The sequence below is a fragment of the Coregonus clupeaformis genome, chromosome 18, assembly GCF_020615455.1.
Source record: "Coregonus clupeaformis isolate EN_2021a chromosome 18, ASM2061545v1, whole genome shotgun sequence".
Taxonomy (NCBI): domain Eukaryota; kingdom Metazoa; phylum Chordata; class Actinopteri; order Salmoniformes; family Salmonidae; genus Coregonus; species Coregonus clupeaformis.
The window spans coordinates 20,377,688-20,395,793 of NC_059209.1; the positions used below are offsets into that span (position 1 = coordinate 20,377,688).

The window sequence follows — 18,106 nt, forward strand, 5'->3', positions numbered from 1 at the left end:
TTTCAACAGGACAATGACCCAACACACCTCCAGGCTGTGTAAGGGTTATTTTACCAAGAAGGAGAGTGATGGAGTGCTGCATCAGATGACCTGGCCTCCACAATCCCCCGACCTCAACCTCAACCAAATTTAGATGGTTTGGGAGGAGTCGGATCGCAGAGTGAAGGAAAAGCAGCCAACAAGTGCTCAGCATATGTGGGAACTCCTTCAAGACTGTTGGAAAAGCATTCCAGGTGAAGCTGGTTGAGAGAATGCCAAGGGTCTGCAAAGCTGTCATCAAGGCAAAGGGTGGCTATTTGAAGAATCTGAAATATAAAATATATATTTATTTGTTTAACACTTTTTTGGTTACTACATGACTCCATATGTGTTATTTCATCGTTTTGATGTCTTCACTATTATTCTACAATGTAGAAAATAGTCAAAATAAAGAAAAACCCTTGAATGAGTCAGTGTGTCCAAACTTTTGACCGGTAGTGTATGTAGGTTTATTCAATTCAAGTAACTTTCATTTCCTGAGAGGGAACTTCATGTACGGTGACTGGTTGATATAAACAAGATATATAACAACACAGCAACATAGAACACGAGAACATGTACAATATAATAGATTAGATTAGAAGCAATCTATGCAATCATAGGCTATATATACACACATATATAAAAATAAGAACTTCAAGAGTTGAGGAGTTTGATGGATGTTGGCACAAAACTAGAAGCTGTTCTCTTAGACTTGTATGCCAGGGATCTATATCTGCGCCCGGAGGGAAGGGAGTTGTACTGGTCCAAGGCTTTTCTCTGTGTGTAATGTCCAAGGCATGTCTGTATCTTTGTATTTGTCCGGCTTTTTCAGCATCCTCGACTTCGTCTCGGGCCTAGCAACACCCGTGCCAATATATCCTCCAAATACCAGTTTCTCTGGCATTATCACTTACCGGTAATTATTGTGCCACTGCTGTTCCGCGCTACAGTGCTGAGTTTAGCCGAAAAAGCTACAAAGTAAAAGGGACAAATATTCTGAAAGATTTTAGTAAGGTGTATTTGCATGATTTTAAGTGAAAATGTGTCTCTTTGTAACATTTTACGAGAGTATTCACGCCTGGAGGCAAATAATTAGCTTTGTCAAAGGATAAAACGTAGGGTTATATGAAAATATAGAGGCTGAACACTACAAACAGCATAGCTTAAACATTATTTTGTTAAAGCATACATTCCTCTATGGCAGATACACTTTCCCTGTCTCTCACTCACACACGTATATCTACTGCATTGTAGACCCATCTGTGTGTGACAGATGAAAAGCTAGAAGTGACCATGTCCATTTGACAGCCTACCATAGCCAATGTGGGACATCTGTCATAGACAGGTTTTCAGACAGGTCCACTATAAGGACTACAGAGATTAAAGTTTCTGGTCTACAGCAAACATGTCCCAAAACAATGGATGATCCAATTCCATAAGATGATTTATCATAATTGTCAGCAGTGCTTAATTTTGGACTGTTTCGTTCTGGAACCTATTTGGCCGGATCGCAATAATTGAAATACAATAACTGTACATCATTGGTTGAGTCAGTGAAACTGGAAAAAAAATGTAGGACCAGTGGCGGCTCCTGAAAAAATTCTCAGGGGGGGCAATTTTTCTGATGATTTAGGTGACCTACACACATTTTAAAAAAGATATGTCCAGCAACAACATGAAGACAGGGGCAGCATATAAGTCAATACCAGAAGCATTTATTGACTGATCTGGGGAGATGGATTCCAGTTTCTGTGACAGATTATAAATAATCTCTGATGCCTTTGTTATATTAGCTTTTGGTTGAATGTACACAACGGTAACAAACAATTGGGGGAACTCACGGGGCAGATAGTAAGGTCGCAGTGACACAGAAAGCAGTTCAATGTCGGGGGTACAGAGTCGCTCTCTTACCAGGATCGATTTTCCCTGTGACTGTCAGATCGCGGTCCGCTCTGACCAGGGTGAAGCCGGCCGGCTCCACTTCTCTGTCCGGGACTCTGTCATCCAGCCAAGTCTCAGTAAATGCCATAAACAGGCCTCCCGATATTCCTGTTGGAAGCGCAGATTCGCTGACAACTCATCCGCTTTCCCCCTCAGTGACTGGGCATTAATCAGCAAGGTGGTGGGTAAGGGAAGTTTGTTCTGCTGTATTGGATTCCCGCTGCCAGCAGCGTTTTCATTATTTAGTCCGTTCGTAGCGGGTATGTACACGATCAACAAGATCAGTCCAAAACCCACCACTGGAAATCCATGGTTGGCAGAATGTTTGTAAACTAAGTGTACAAATTAAAAACATAAAATAACGCCACTAAGTGTACAAATTAAAAACATAAGATAACGCCACACTGCAAGTCGCAACAGAGACGCTGCTACCCGCTATTTTCTTAGTTACGTTCATGGTTACGTTACGTATGACGAAAGCGCGTAAAGTGCAAAGCCCTCAGAAACCCATAGAGATTGTATTGAAAGCTCTGAAATTTGAAAAAATAGATTTTACATGGGAGTCTATGACAGACTTCTGGGTGATTTTCAACCTGACTGAAATCGCCCCAAAAGGGGGGCATTTGAAGCACGACTTTAGCCTGATTGGACATTTAGTGGCAGTCAGATCAGATTAGAACACTGATAACTACTGTTGCCGTGATATAATTGATTAGAAAAAAAATCCCTTCCTTTTCCCGTTTGGCAGTGCGTCGCCCATATCGCCCTATTGAACACACCGCCCCTGTGTAGGACTATACTTTCCTCCTCATAATGTATGCTACAATTGGTCTCCACACACCTAGGCCTAGGCTATTGATGGATTCAAGACAAGGTCGTTTTTATTGATCTCAGTTTGTCAGTGTCAAAGTAGCCTGTCATTAGGATCATTAAAAAAGATTCTGCCAAAGTCTCCAGTTGTGTAAAATGACATATAATTGCATGAAATGCGTTTTTAAAAGGCCACATTTTTCCCGGACCCCTTGGCTACTAAAAATGTTCCCCATGTGTGCAACTTTTGTAAGTGCCTCTACTCTACTGCTCTATGCCACTACGCAAATGCGATGATATGCATGCAATGTTTTATTTTAAAATGTATGCGTTCCAGTACCTCAGCGCTTACCAGGTCACCCCCTCTCACGCTCACTTTTTGTTCCCATCACCTCCCGATTGACAAATTAAGCACTGATTGTCAGTGTATGTGGTCCTCTGTAGCTCAGTTGGTAGAGCACGGCGCTTGTAACGCCAAGGTAGTGGGTTCGATCCCCGGGACCCCATACACAAAAACAAAACATGTATGCACGCATGACTGTAAGTCGCATTGGATAAAAGCGTCTGCTAAATGGCATATTATTATTACTTTACCTGTAGGTAGCTTCTCCTAAGTGACTGATAACATTTACAGCATATGTGCCAAAAAAAAAAACTAAATAAACATGTAACGGAGTTAAGAACATATCGTGAACTCACTCCACAGCCATCTTGAAATGTCGCGGATGGAGCCATTCAATTGGTACCTTTTGGGTGGCTCAACCCGTTGGAAAGTTGTGAAGGAGGGCTGTCACGATATGTTCTTAACTCCATTAAACATGTACATTTGGAAAAAAATGTTTTAGCACATGCTGTACATGTTATCAGTGCAAAGCAGAGGATCACTGGTTGAGACCAGTATGGGGCAGTCGTACAGTGGAGGTTAACCTAACCCCCGTTACACATGATACCGCTCTGTTCTGCTGATCAAGGGACTGAGCTCATTGATCCATAGAGGAAATCAACCTTATAACATTTTGATTAAACTGCTGGGACTAGTTTGATTATTCCAATTTAAATTCCATCTTCTATAGGCCTACACACCGTATTTTTAAATATACATTATTGAGTTTTCAACATCCTAAAACCTATCAACATTGGATGTTATACTATTTATATTTAATTGCTTTTATACCAATTCCTTAAGATAAATCAAATGAATGGAAGCGGTATGAAGCTTACTTAGGAGCTATGTATGAATGTAGCCTCTATACCTATTTATGTGTTGAATTTTTCATCACTTCAAATATATTTTCTGTTTATGAAACATACAGACTTATGATAGACTGAGCTAGACGCATCGATATCCGTTTTAAACACTTTGTAACGGTTGGGGTTCTTGAACATTCCCCATAATTCCACACCCGATGTCAACGCCCCGGACACCCTACAGTCGGATTGTAACACCAGGAAGTAAACGGTAGATTGGAAAGGATATTGTAAACCGATGGCTGTTTTTAGAGACGGTTTTTATTGCCAGTTAAGCTGTTGTCTAAGTAAATAATAACGTTGATCTGACTGTTGCATCGAATTTCGCACCCACAAATAAACTGTTATTGGCGATAGTACGTTTGGTCTATGTAGTGTTAATGTATGTGCTGTTTGTTGTTGGCAACGATATCCCTAAATCAAAGGTTGTTATTTGAAGGTACAGCTGATAAACCTTTTACGGTAAATTATACAGTAGGACCGACATACTTGGTACTTTCAACAATACGGACGTCCCCCTTCGCCTCCCTCTGGCTCAAGGGTTGCTGCGAAAAATTTGTCAGCCGATCTCGTGTAAGTTTTATTCTATTTTAAATATGTGAAAAATGTAGTTTTTGTATTTCATCTTTATTTTCACTGTGTGTGTGAACTGTAGACTGTAGCTTTATTACAATGTTATTACTCTCTTTACGACAATCTAATTACTTCAACTGCAGCCCTTCAACTGCATATATTTCCCATACCTGCAAGGACACAATGGTGCCAGTATTGTAGACAACATTGAACCTTGAACCAGCGAGAGGCCACCTGAGTCAGCTGAGAGTTGGAGATGCCTCTATTCCGTGCCATGATGGAGCCCAGGGCTGAGAAACAGGTAGTGAGGAAGAGGAAGATTAGAGGACGAGGAAGATGGGAGGAGGATGATGGTCACCCTCCCCGACTGACCCAGCTTTGTCTGCGGAACTTGGCAGAGAACATGAAGGAAGTGTGGGTCAAAGACTACACTGACAACTACATGGATCAGTACTCCTTCAGATATGTAATGGGCCCCTTCAACCTGCTGCGTGAGTCTGTCACAGGAACTGGAATGGAATGTGTATGTGTATGTATATGCCGCCATTTCTGGTCATTTGTAAATGTGCACATGATTAGTCCACTTGTTACTGGTAAAAGTGTGTGTGTCTGTGTGTCCCCTCTCTCTGTCTGTTTCTTTCTCTAGCGTCTGAGCTGGTAGAGGAGCTCCTGTCTGTCCTGTCCTCCAGGCGTGAGTTGTCCCGTGCAGCGCTGCACCTCCTGTTGATCCCTCAGCTCAGAACCCTATCTCTTGGGGGCTACTCTGCCCTGGTCACCCCCAGCCTCTGCACCCTCATCGGGACTCGCTGCCAGGTTAGGACAGGCTTTGGTCCCCCTTATAATCTATAGTACAGTGAGGGAAAAAAGTATTTGATCCCCTGCTGATTTTGTACATTTGCCCACTGACAAAGACATGATCAGTCTATAATTTTAATGGTAGGTTTATTTGAACAGTGAGAGACAGAATAACAACAAAAACATCCAGAAAAACGCATGTCAAAAATGTTATAAATTGATTTGCATTTTAATGAGGGAAATAAGTATTTGACCTCTCTGCAAAACATGACTTAGTACTTGGTGGCAAAACCCTTGTTGGCAATCACAGAGGTCAGACGTTTCTTGTAGTTGGCCACCAGGTTTGCACACATCTCAGGGGGGATTTTGTCCCACTCCTCTTTGCAGATCTTCTCCAAGTCATTAAGGTTTCGAGACTGACGTTTGGCAACTCGAACCTTCAGCTCCCTCCACAGTTTTTCTATGGGATTAAGGTCTGGAGACTGGCTAGGCCACTCCAGGACCTTAATGTGCTTCTTCTTGAGCCACTCCTTTGTTGCCTTGGCCGTGTGTTTTGGGTCATTGTCATGCTGGAATACCCATCCACGACCCATTTTCAATGCCCTGGCTGAGGGAAGGAGGTTCTCACCCAAGATTTGACGGTACATGGCCCCGTCCATCGTCCCTTTGATACAGTGAAGTTGTCCTGTCCCCTTAGCAGAAAAACACCCCCAAAGCATAATGTTTCCACCTCCATGTTTGACAGTGGGGATGGTGTTCTTGGGGTCATAGGCAGCATTCCTCCTCCTCCAAACACGGCGAGTTGAGTTGATGCCAAAGAGCTCCATTTTGGTCTCATCTGACCACAACACTTTCACCCAGTTCTCCTCTGAATCATTCAGATGTTCATTGGAAAACTTCAGATGGGCCTGTATATGTGCTTTCTTGAGCAGGGGGACCTTGCGGGCGCTGCAGGATTTCAGTCCTTCACGGCGTAGTGTGTTACCAATTGTTTTCTTGGTGACTATGGTCCCAGCTGCCTTAAGATCATTGACAAGATCCTCCTGTGTAGTTCTGGGCTGATTCCTCACCGTTCTCATGATCATTGCAACTCCACCAGGTGAGATCTTGCATGGAGCCCCAGGCCGAGGGAGATTGACAGTTCTGTTGTGTTTCTTCCATTTGCGAATAATCGCACCAACTGTTGTCACCTTCTCACCAAGCTGCTTGGCGATGGTCTTGTAGCCCATTCCAGCGTTGTGTAGGTCTACAATCTTGTCCCTGACATCCTTGGAGAGCTCTTTGGTCTTGGCCTGGTGGAGAGTTTGGAATCTGATTGATTGATTGCTTCTGTGGACAGGTGTCACGATTCAGACAGACGACCAGAGGACCACAATTGCGTCACACCAGAAAGTTTATTAAACTTAAGGGAAAAGGGAAGTAGGGAGTGAATGAAGGCTCCAGGGTAACAGGGATCCCGTCCAATGCGCTGGGTCTGTGCCCCCCAGTGGCAGCGATGCGTCCTATGAAGCCGGTGGTGGGTGGTCCAGAAGTCCTGGGGGGAGACACAGACACAACAGGGCGGAATGAAACCAGGCAGCAGTACAGTTCAAGGGAAATCCAAAATACGTAGTAGCAAGGCAGAAGGCTGGTCAGAGTTACCGGGATTGAAGAGTAGTCAGGAGTCGTAATGGCAGAAGCAGGTCTGGATCTCCTGAGGCAGAAGAGTATCCAAAAAACAGGCAGGTCCGGGGTCACAAAACCAGGGTGAGCCAGAAGCGCGAGCAAACAGGTTCCGGTGTGAGCTTTGCAGACGATCTGACACCGGAGAGCTGAAAGACAGGGCCTTAAATACTGGGAGAGGTTAGTGGGTAATGCAGCGCAGCTGGCAGAGTAATTAGAGCCGAGCAGAGCAGGGACAGGTGGAGCTAGTTAGGCTGAGTAGAGAGAGGGAGGTGAGCAGAGTGGAAGATAGTGGAAACAAATTAAGGTGGTAACCCGGTGGAGTGAGAGGGCTCATGACAGAACCCCCCAAGGGACGGCCCCAGAAGTCCCAAGAGCAACACCACGCCGGGGCGGGAGGAGGGGAGCCGGAGGAGGGCTAGAACTCCTCCGAACGGTCCAGTGAACGTCCTCATCCTCGGAGGAAGCCGGAGGGCCGTGGTCGGGAGATGGGACAGGTCCCGAGACAGGATCAGGCACAGGACAGGAAGCCGAGCGGGCCGGACGGTTAGGGACCCCTCTGGGGCGGCCCCTACGGATTGCAGGTTGATCCGGATGCCGTTGGTGGAAAGCGGTGATGAGAGTCCTATCCACAATCCGACTAGCTGGCACCCAGGTCCTTTCCTCAGGTCCATAGCCCTCCCAGTCAATGAGGTACTGGAGACCCCTACCCCTCCGTCTGGACCGAAGCAGGCGGCGGACGGTGTAAACCAGACCACCATCGACGAGCCGTGGAGGAGGAGGACCAGGCGCAGCAGGGACCAGCGGACTCTCATGGATGGGCTTAATCTTAGACACATGGAAAGTGGGGTGCACCCTCAGGGAATTAGGCAGTTGGAGCCGGACAGCAGTTGGGCTAATCACTCTTATGATAGGGAATGGGCCAATGAACCGAGGTGCCAGCTTCTGCGACTCCACCCTGAGTGGCAGGTTCTTCGATGACAACCACACCCCTTTGACCAACATGGTAGGTGGGAGCAGGAATTCTCCGACGGTTGGCCCCGGTAGTGTAGCTGGCAACGGACCTGAGGAGTGTGGCTCGGGCTTGTGACCAGGTGCGGCGACATCGACGGGCAAAAGCAAGTGCAGATGGGCAAGTAACCTCCTCCTCCTGGCTGGCAAATAGAGGAGGCTGGTATCCATAAACACATTGGAAAGGGGACATACCGATGGCAGAGCAGGTCAGAGAATTGTGTGCGTACTCCACCCATGTCAATTGCTGCGACCAGGAGTGGGGGTTGCGTGAAGTCATGCATCGCAGTGCCTTCTCGAGCTCCTGATTAGCCCGCTCTGACTGCCCATTGGATTGGGGATGGAATCCGGAAGTCAGACTGACTGTGGCTCCCAGCAGGTGACAGAACTCCTTCCAAAAGCGGAGGAGAATTGTGGACCACGGTCAGAAACAACATCCCTTGGCAGTCCGTGGATCCGGAAGACGTGTTCCAGGACCACCTGGGCGGTCTCCCTTGGCGGTTGGGAGCTTGGGGAGGGGAATGAAGTGTGCCATCTTGCTGAAACGGTCAACGATGGTGAGAATGACGGTCATGCCACTTGAAGGGGGCAGCCCCGTGACAAAGTCAAGGGGCGATGTGAGACCAGGGACGTCTGGGCACAGGCAGGGGCTGCAGCAATCCGGCTGGGGGCTGGCAGGACGACTTGTGTTGGTTGCAGATGGGGCAGGCTTGGACGAATTCCCGTACATCCTTCCTCAGAGAGGGCCACCAGAACCTCTGGGCGAGCAGGTTGTAAGTGCGGGTGGAGCCAGGGTGACAAGCTAGGCGGGAGTCATGTCCCCACTGAATGACCTGGGACCTCAGGTCTTCGGGGACAAAAAGGCGGTCAGCTGGGCAAGTGCTGGGACCTGGCTGGTTACGGAGAGCCTCCAGCACCTGTTCCTCAACAGCCCAGGTCAGAGCTGCAACGATGCAGGGACTTGGCAGAATCGACACAGGGTCCTTGGAGGGGGTGTCATCCTTCTGGAATTGACGGGAGAGGGCGTCTGGCTTGGTGTTCCCGCGTGATCCAGGCCGGTATGACAGAGTGAAATTAAACCTGGTGAAGAACAGGGCCCAGCGGGACTGCCTGGGAGTTCAACCGTTTGGCCGTGCGGATGTACTCCAAGTTCTTATGATCGGTCCAAACGAGAAATGGAATGGTGGACCCCTCCAGCCAGTGACGCCACTCCTCCAAGGCAAGCTTCACAGCCAGCAGCTCACGGTTCCCTATGTCGTAATTGCACTCAGAGGGGGACAACCGACGTGAGAAAAAGGCACAGGGATGGAGCTTCCTATCCTCCGCAGCCCACTGAGAAATCACAGCACCAACTCCCACATCCGAGGCGTCCACCTCCACAATGAATTGCCGGTCCACATCAGGCATCTGGAGGATGGGAGCGGAGGTGAACCTCACCTTGAGGGTACTGAAGGCTTTGTCGGCTGCTGGGGTCCAGGTGAAGGGTTGCTTGGTGCTGGTTAGAGCAGTGAGAGGGGCAGCAACGGTACTGTAGTTCCGGATAAACTTCCTATAGAAGTTAGCAAACCCCAGAAACTGTTGCAGCTTCTTTCTGTTCTCCGGAACTGGCCATGAAGTGACTGCTGATACTTTGGCAGGATCCATTTGGATACTTCCTTCTGCCACTATGTACCCCAGGAAGGCCACTGTCTTGACGTGAAACTCACATTTCTCTGCCTTGGCGTGAGGGAATTCTCCAGAAGACGATGAAGGACTTGCTGGACATGGCGGGTGTGTTCAGACAGGTTTCTGGAGTAAATTAAGATGTCATCCAGGTAAACGAAGACAAACTTGTTTAACATGTCCCGCAGTACATCATTCACTAGAGCCTGGAACACAGCAGGAGCATTGGTGAGGCCAAAAGGCATAACCAGATACTCGTAGTGGCCTGTTGGTGTATTGAATGCGGTTTTCCATTCATCTCCCTCCCGGATCCGCACTAGGTGGTAAGCGTTTCTGAGATCCAACTTGGTAAAAACAGTGGCTCCCTGGAGCAACTCAAAAGCAGAGGTGAGCAGAGGCAGAGGGTAACGGTTCTTCACTGTGATGTCGTTGAGTCCCCTGTAGTCGATGCAGGGGCGAAGAGATCCGTCCTTCTTCCCCACAAAGAAGAAGCCAGCACCAGCAGGAGATGAAGATGAACGGATTAATCCTGCGGACAGAGAGCCATTGATGTAGTCCTCCATGGACTTTCTTTCAGGAGCAGACAACGAATAAAGACGACCCCTTGGAGGAGCTGTTCCAGGGAGGAGGTCGATGGCACAGTCGTACGGTCGGTGAGGGGGCAGAGATGTGGCTCTTGCTTTGTTAAACACCTCTCTGAGACCATGGTAGCATTCTGGGACATTGGAGAGGTCAGGAGCGGAGTTAGTAGGTACTGGCCGAGGGGTGAGTGCGGCAGCAAGCAGGCAGGTTCGGTGGCAGTCCTCTCCCCACTCCCTGATCACCCCGGTCACCCAGTCGAGCTGAGGGTTGTGCCGGGCGGAGCCATGGGTAACCCAGGATGAGGGGTTGGCCTGGAGAGGGGAGCAGGTGAAACTGGATAGTTTCTTGATGGTTTCCGGACAGACCCATCGAGACCGGGGCCGTGACATGAGTGACCGATCCGAGTAAGTGTCCGTCCAGTGCCCGGGCAGGAATAGGAGGTGTCAAACGGAGGTTCTCCAGTCCCAGTTGGCGTGCCAGCTTGATGTCCATTATGTTGGCTTCGGCGCCAGAATCCACCAGAGCAGCCAGGGTGTGAGTTGAGTCAGAGAGGCGGAGGTGAACTTGCAGCAGGGGTTTGCGGTCGGAGGACTGGATGGTCATTGAACTCAACCGGACTCCCCTACGCCCGGTGAGCTTCGGCCCTTTAAAGGGCAGGTTACCACACGATGTCCATCACCTCCACAATAGAGGCAGAGGTTTGAGGTGACGGCGCTGGCGCTCTGCAGGAGTGAGGGAGGCTCGCCCAATCTCCATAGGCTCAGACTGATCAAGCTGACCTGGGTGAGTGGCAGTAGATGACAGGAGCCCAGTCGGATCTCTCCGAATGCCGGTAGTAGGTGGCCCTTGTTGCCCCCTCTCACGACGACGGGTCTGTATCCTTCTGTCGATCCTGACAGTCAGTGCGATGGCTTCATCAAGAGTGGAAGGCAGTTCATGGGAGACCAACTCGTCCTTGATATAGTCAGCCAAACTATGGAAGAACGCGTCCACCAACGATGGTGTGTTCCAAGAACTTCGTCTAGCCAGGGTTCGGAAGTCGATGGAATGGTCTGCGACTGTACGTCTGCCTTGTCGAATACTGAACAGTTCACGAGACGCCTCTGCGGTGGGTGAATCCAGGTCAAACACCTTCAGCATCTCCTCAGCAAACAGGTCGAAGGTTGCACATGCGGGGGTTTGACGTTCGAACTCTGCTGTTCCCCAGAGTCGAGCTCGGCCCGTCAGGTGAGTGATGGCATACCCAACTTTAGCCCCCTCCGTGGCGAAGGTCCTTGGCTGCAAGGAGAACTGAAGTCGGCAGCTAGTCAGGAATGGCCGGACCTGGGTTGAATCGCCGTTGAACCGCTCGGGGTTTCCAATCTTGGGTTCCGGGCAGCGGCTGCAATGACCGGGGCAGGTAACTCGGGGGCTGGGCTGGTGGGCAGACTGGCTGGGGTAAGGTTGGTGAGGAGTTGAATGATCATGGCGAGTTGTTGTTGCTGCTGCTGGAACTGCTGCTCATGCTCATCGGTTTCCATGTCGGGGAAAGTGTGCGCTGAGTCCATAATGGTCAGATCGTACTGTCACGATTCAGACAGACGACCAGAGGACCACAATTGCGTCACACCAGAAAGTTTATTAAACTTAAGGGAAAAGGGAAGTAGGGAGTGAATGAAGGCTCCAGGGGTAACAGGGATCCCGTCCAATGCGCTGGGTCTGTGCCCCCAGTGGCAGCGATGCGTCCTATGAAGCCGGTGGTGGGTAGTCCAGAAGTCCTGGGGGAGACACAGACACAACAGGGCGGAATGAAACCAGGCAGCAGTACAGTTCAAGGGAAATCCAAAATACGTAGTAGCAAGGCAGAAGGCTGGTCAGAGTTACCGGGATTGAAGAGTAGTCAGGAGTCGTAATGGCAGAAGCAGGTCTGGATCTCCTGAGGCAGAAGAGTATCCAAAAAACAGGCAGGTCCGGGGTCACAAAACCAGGGGTGAGCCAGAAGCGCGAGCAAACAGGTTCCGGGTGTGAGCTTTGCAGACGATCTGACACCGGAGAGCTGAAAGACAGGGCCTTAAATACTGGGAGAGGTTAGTGGGTAATGCAGCGCAGCTGGCAGAGTAATTAGAGCCGAGCAGAGCAGGGACAGGTGGAGCTAGTTAGGCTGAGTAGAGAGAGGGAGGTGAGCAGAGTGGAAGATAGTGGAAACAAATTAAGGTGGTAACCCGGTGGAGTGAGAGGGCTCATGACAACAGGTGTCTTTTATACAGGTAACAAGCTGAGATTAGGAGCACTCCCTTTAAGAGTGTGCTCCTAATCTCAGCTCGTTACCTGTATAAAAGACACCTATGAGCCAGAAATCTTTCTGATTGAGAGGGGGTCAAATACTTATTTCCCTCATTAAAATGCAAATCAATTTATAAACATTTTTACATGCGTTTTCTATGATGTTTTTGTTGTTATTCTGTCTCTCACTGTTCAAATAAACCTACCACAAAAATTATAGACTGATCATTTCTTTGTCAGTGGGTAAACGTACAAAATCAGCAGGGGATCAAATACTTTTTTCCCTCACTGAATGTGTTATGTATGTGTTACAGTGAGCTCCAAAAGTATTGGGACAGTGACACATTTCTTGTTATTTTGGCTCTGTACTCCAGCACTTTGGATTTGAAATGATATAATGACTATGAAGTTAAAGTACAGACTGACAGCTATAATTTGAGGGTATTTTCATCCATATCGTGTGAACCGTTTAGAAACGACAGCACTTTTTGAACATAGTCCCCCCATTTTAGGTGACCAAAAGTATTGGAACAAATTAACTTGTGTGTATTAAAGTAGTCAAAAGTTTAGTATTTGGTCCCATATTCCTAGAACGCAATGATTACATCAAGCTTGTGACTAGAAACTTGTTGGATGCATTTGCTGTTTGTTTTAGTTGTGTTTCAGAATAATTTGTGCTCAATACAAATTCATTGTTAATAATCTATTGTGTTATTTTGGAGTCACTTTTATTGTAAATAAGAATAGAATATGTAGCAACACTTCTACATTAATGTGGATGCTACCATGATTATGGATAATCCTGAATGAATTGTAAAGAATGATGAGTGAGAAAGTTAGATGCACAAATATGATAACCTCTCACCATTACAGTAACAGGGGAGGTTAGCATTTCTGGGGGGTATGACATTTATGCCTCTAACTTTCTCACTCATCGTCACTCAGTGCTGGAGTACAGAGCCAAAACAACAATAAATGTGTCACTGTCCCAATAATTTTTGGAGCTCACTGTATGTATGGGTTCTCACTATCTCCCTCAGAGCCTGCACTCCATGGACCTCTCTGGAGCCCAGCAGGTGTCTGCCCATGTCCAGTGTGACCTGCTGGGTTGTCTGCCTTCCCTGCGCTCCCTCTCTCTAGCTGGCACCCCTTGTGACAGACAGGTTGTGGCGGTGGTCGCCCGCCACTGCCCCGCACTGCGCCACCTCGACGTGTCCCGCTGCCGCTTCCTGCCCCCCGAGGGCCTTCTCTGCCTGGGGGGTTCCTCCTACGCCCCTCCACCCCCCCTCGGCAGCCTGTTGGCTCTGGATGGGGGCTTTGGGGAGGGGGACGGGACGGGGTGGCTGCCGTGGCCTTCCTCCTGCTCTCCCTGCCCTGGCTGGAGAGAGTGGCAATGGAGGGCCTGGGGGAGGCCTGTGGCCTCATACACAGCAGGGAGTTCGGAGGGACTGAGGAGCTCACGACCAGAGAGGGGCTGCCCAGTCTCTGGGAGGTGTGGAGGGAGAGGAGGCAGAGTGGGAGGGCCACAGACACAGGCCAGATATCAGGAGCAGATGTGGAGGAAATTGAAGAGGAGGAAAACGACAACCGTTTCTCATGGGCGAGTGAGAGTGAGAGTGAGGATGAGGGTACAGGTGAGGAGACAATGGGAGATGGAGGTGGAAGAAGTGATGCCCAGATGAGGACAAGGAAGGAAATAGAAGAAGACAGTGTTGAGAAAGGAAGAGAAGAGGGAGTGGGGGGGGCAGGGGGTGAGGGCTTTACCTTACGTCTAAGGGAGGCGCAGGGCATGTCTGGTGGGACTCTGGAGGCTGTAAGTCAGCTTTGCCCCGAGCTGCGCTCTATATCACTGGACTGTGAGGAGGACGGGCCTAGCCAGGGGTCTTGTCTGGCTGCAGGCCTAGCCAGGTGGGCGGGCCAGCTGAGGGTACTCTCTGTGCGCTTCCCGGGGCCCCTGGATGAGCTGCTGCCTGCCCTGCGTGCTATGAAGGGCTTCCTGGTTTCTCTCACCCTGGAGGGGGTCAGAACCAGCTCTCACACACCCGTGCTGGAGCTCCTCCATGCCTGTCCCAGGCTGAGGAGCCTCGTCGTCCACGCTGAGCCTCCTTTAGCCCCCCAGGAGGAAGAAGAGGATGAGGAAGAGGACAGGGATCTACCCTGCCTACCCCAATTGTGCTCTCTCTCCCTAAAGTAGGTAAACTGCTGCACTGTCAAGAGGTATGACTCAAAGGGTCACATGCCAACTGGGAATCCCCAGTCATTTTCTATGCAGGTCCTGTCTTTGAGAGTGGGTCATGTGATCCCCTGTACCTTCTGGGTATCCCCCCCCCCCCACACACACACACATACACACACCATGGTGTTGACTGCACCATTGTGTAAGTTTCTGTATATCCCTTCCCGTTGAAGTTGTGTGATATCCTGTTCAGTGCTCATCTGTCTCTGTCTCTGTCTCCTCCAGCTTCTCCTTTGACCAGCGCCAGATGAAGACCGTCATGTCCTGGAGGTCTCTGAGGGGGGCGCTATGGTGCCTACTGTCCGGCTCTCCCCTCCTGGAGAGGGTCTCTCTGGTGGCAGTGCCCTGTCCGCTGGAGCCTGTGTTCCAGAAGCTTCTGAAGCGCCCCGCCGCCCGACCCCACAGTCCTCCACTACAACAACTATGCCACCTCAGCCTTGTCCGCAGTGACATTTCCATCGAGACGGCGTTGGGCCTGATGACCGCCAACAGGCGTCTGAGCAGCCTGGACCTGAGCGGCTGCTGGGCAGTGAGCCTGGACAACATGAGGCAGTTACAGAGGACAGCCACCAGGAGGCAACATATCACTATCACCTGGACATGATGTGCTTTACATCTGACAACAGGCTACCAGGCCGGGGCACCCGCATTCACACATACTGGATGTTTGGGGCAAATCCAACACAGAGTCCCACTCTTGATATTTTCAAACATGGTGGTGGCTGCATCATGTTATTTGTATGCTTGTCATTGGCAAGTACTAGGGAGTTTTATAGGATAAAAATAAACAGAATAGAGCTAAGCACAGGCAAAATCCTAGAGGAAAACCTGGTTCAGTCTGCTTTCCAACAAACACTGGGAGACAAATTCACCTTTAAGCAGGACAATAACCTAAAACATAAGGCCAAATATACACAGTGGCCTAGAGTTTTGACTTAAATCAGCTTGAAAATGGCTGTCTAGCAATGATCAACAACCAACTTGACAGAGTTTGAAGAATTATTTAAAGAATAATGTGCAAATATTGTGCAAAGCTTCTAGAGATCTACCCAGAAAGACTCACAGCTGTAATCACTGCCAAAGGTGATTCTAACATGTATTGACTCAGGGGTGTGAATACTTATGTAAATGAGAGTTCTGTATTTAATTTTCAATACATTTGCAAACATTTCTAAAAACATTCACTTTGTCATTATGGGGTATTGTGTGTAGATGGTCGAGATAAAAAATATATATACATTTTGAATTCAGGCTGTAACAACAAAATGTGGAATAAGTCAAGGAGTATGAATACTTTCTGAAGGCACTGTATGTGATCGTGTCTCAATGTAATGAAAGTATGAGCCTTAGTTGTGGTCAATTTGCAGTGTACAAATTATTATAATTATGTTCCGGCCCTCCGACCATCCACTCCGACAAGAATCGGCCCGAGGCTGATTGCCTACCCCTGTTGTAGAATATACACTGCTCAAAAAAATTAAGGGAACACTTAAACAACACAATGTAACTCCAAGTCAATCACACTTCTGTGAAATCAAACTGTCCACTTAGGAAGCAACACTGATTGACAATACATTTCACATGCTGTTGTGCAAATGGAATAGACAACAGGTGTAAATTATAGGCAATTAGCAAGACACCCCCAATGAAGAAGTGGTTCTGCAGGTGGTGACCACAGACCACTTCTCAGTTCCTATGCTTCCTGGCTGATGTTTTGGTCACTTTTGAATGCTGGCGGTGCTTTCACTCTAGTGGTAGCATGAGACGGAGTCTACAACCCACACAAGTGGCTCAGGTAGTGCAGCTCATCCAGGATGGCACATCAATGCGAGCTGTGACAAGAAGGTTTGCTGTGTCTGTCAGCGTAGTGTCCAGAGCATGGAGGCGCTACCAGGAGACAGGCCAGTACATCAGGAGACGTGGAGGAGGCCGTAGGAGGGCAACAACCCAGCAGCAGGACCACTACCTCCGCCTTTGTGCAAGGAGGAGCAGGAGGAGCACTGCCAGAGCCCTGCAAAATGACCTCCAGCAGGCCACAAATGTGCATGTGTCTGCTCAAACGGTCAGAAACAGACTCCATGAGGGTGGTATGAGGGCCCGACGTTCACAGGTGGGGGTTGTGCTTACAGCCCAACACCGTGCAGGACGTTTGGCATTTGCCAGAGAACACCAAGATTGGCAAATTCGCCACTGGCGCCCTGTGCTCTTCACAGATGAAAGCAGGTTCACACTGAGCACATGTGACAGACGTGGCAGAGTCTGGAGACGTGGAGAACATTCTGCTGCCTGCAACATCCTCCAGCATGACCGGTTTGGCGGTGGGTCAGTGGGGTGGCATTTCTTTGGGGGGCCGCACAGCCCTCCATGTGCTCGCCAGAGGTAGCCTGACTGCCATTAGGTACCGAGATGTGATCCTCAGACCCCTTGTGAGACCATATGCTGGTGCGGTTGGCCCTGGATTCCTCCTAATGCAAGACAATGCTAGACCTCATGTGGCTGGAGTGTGTCAGCAGTACCTGCAAGAGGAAGGCATTGATGCTATGGACTGGCCCGCCCGTTCCCCAGACCTGAATCCAATTGAGCACATCTGGGACATCATGTCTCACTCCATCCACCAACACCACGTTGCACCACAGACTGTCCAGGAGTTGGCAGATGCTTTAGTCCAGGTCTGGGAGGAGATCCCTCAGGAGACCATCCGCCACCTCATCAGGAGCATGCCCAGGCGTTGTAGGGAGGTCATACAGGCACGTGGAGGCCACACACACTACTGAGCCTAATTTTGACTTGTTTTAAGGACATTACATCAAAGTTGGATCAGCCTGTAGTGTGGTTTTCCACTTTAATTTTGAGGGTGACTCCAAATCCAGACCTCCATGGGTTGATCCATTTGATTTCCATTGATAATTTTTGTGTGATTTTGTTGTCAGCACATTCAACTATGTAAAGAAAAAAGTATTTCATAAGATTATTTCATTCATTCAGATCTAGGATGTGTTGTTTAAGTGTTCCCTTTATTTTTTTGAGCAGTGTATATTATATCCACTTATCACTATAGTGACTTATAGAAGACAAAAACCATATAATTCTTATGACAAGAATACCTTTGTTATAGCTTTTTAATGAGTCATTTGTATTGTATGAAATGTAATTATAAAATGATATAGATCCATCTTTACAATATATTCAAATGTATTCTTCACCTACAAAGTTGGCGACTTTGTGGTTTACCTGACTCTGGCTGCTGCAATGACTCAAAGCATTTCTGGAATGCCTAAGGTGTCCCCAAGCAGGTCCTTTGTC

At 48.7% G+C, this 18,106-nt stretch overlaps 1 protein-coding gene across 1 annotated transcript; it reads left to right on the top strand.

Annotated features, from left to right (window-relative positions):
* Window positions 1-4,600: 4,600 nt before the first annotated feature.
* Window positions 4,601-15,542, top strand: si:ch211-214j8.12 (uncharacterized protein LOC100000539 homolog). Its single transcript, XM_045227001.1, is given in 5 exon segments — window positions 4,601-5,084; window positions 5,240-5,406; window positions 13,608-13,896; window positions 13,899-14,757; window positions 15,029-15,542. Coding segments are annotated over 5 exon segments (1,929 nt in total). The 5' UTR covers window positions 4,601-4,849; the 3' UTR covers window positions 15,408-15,542.
* The last annotated feature ends 2,564 nt before the right edge of the window (window positions 15,543-18,106 follow it).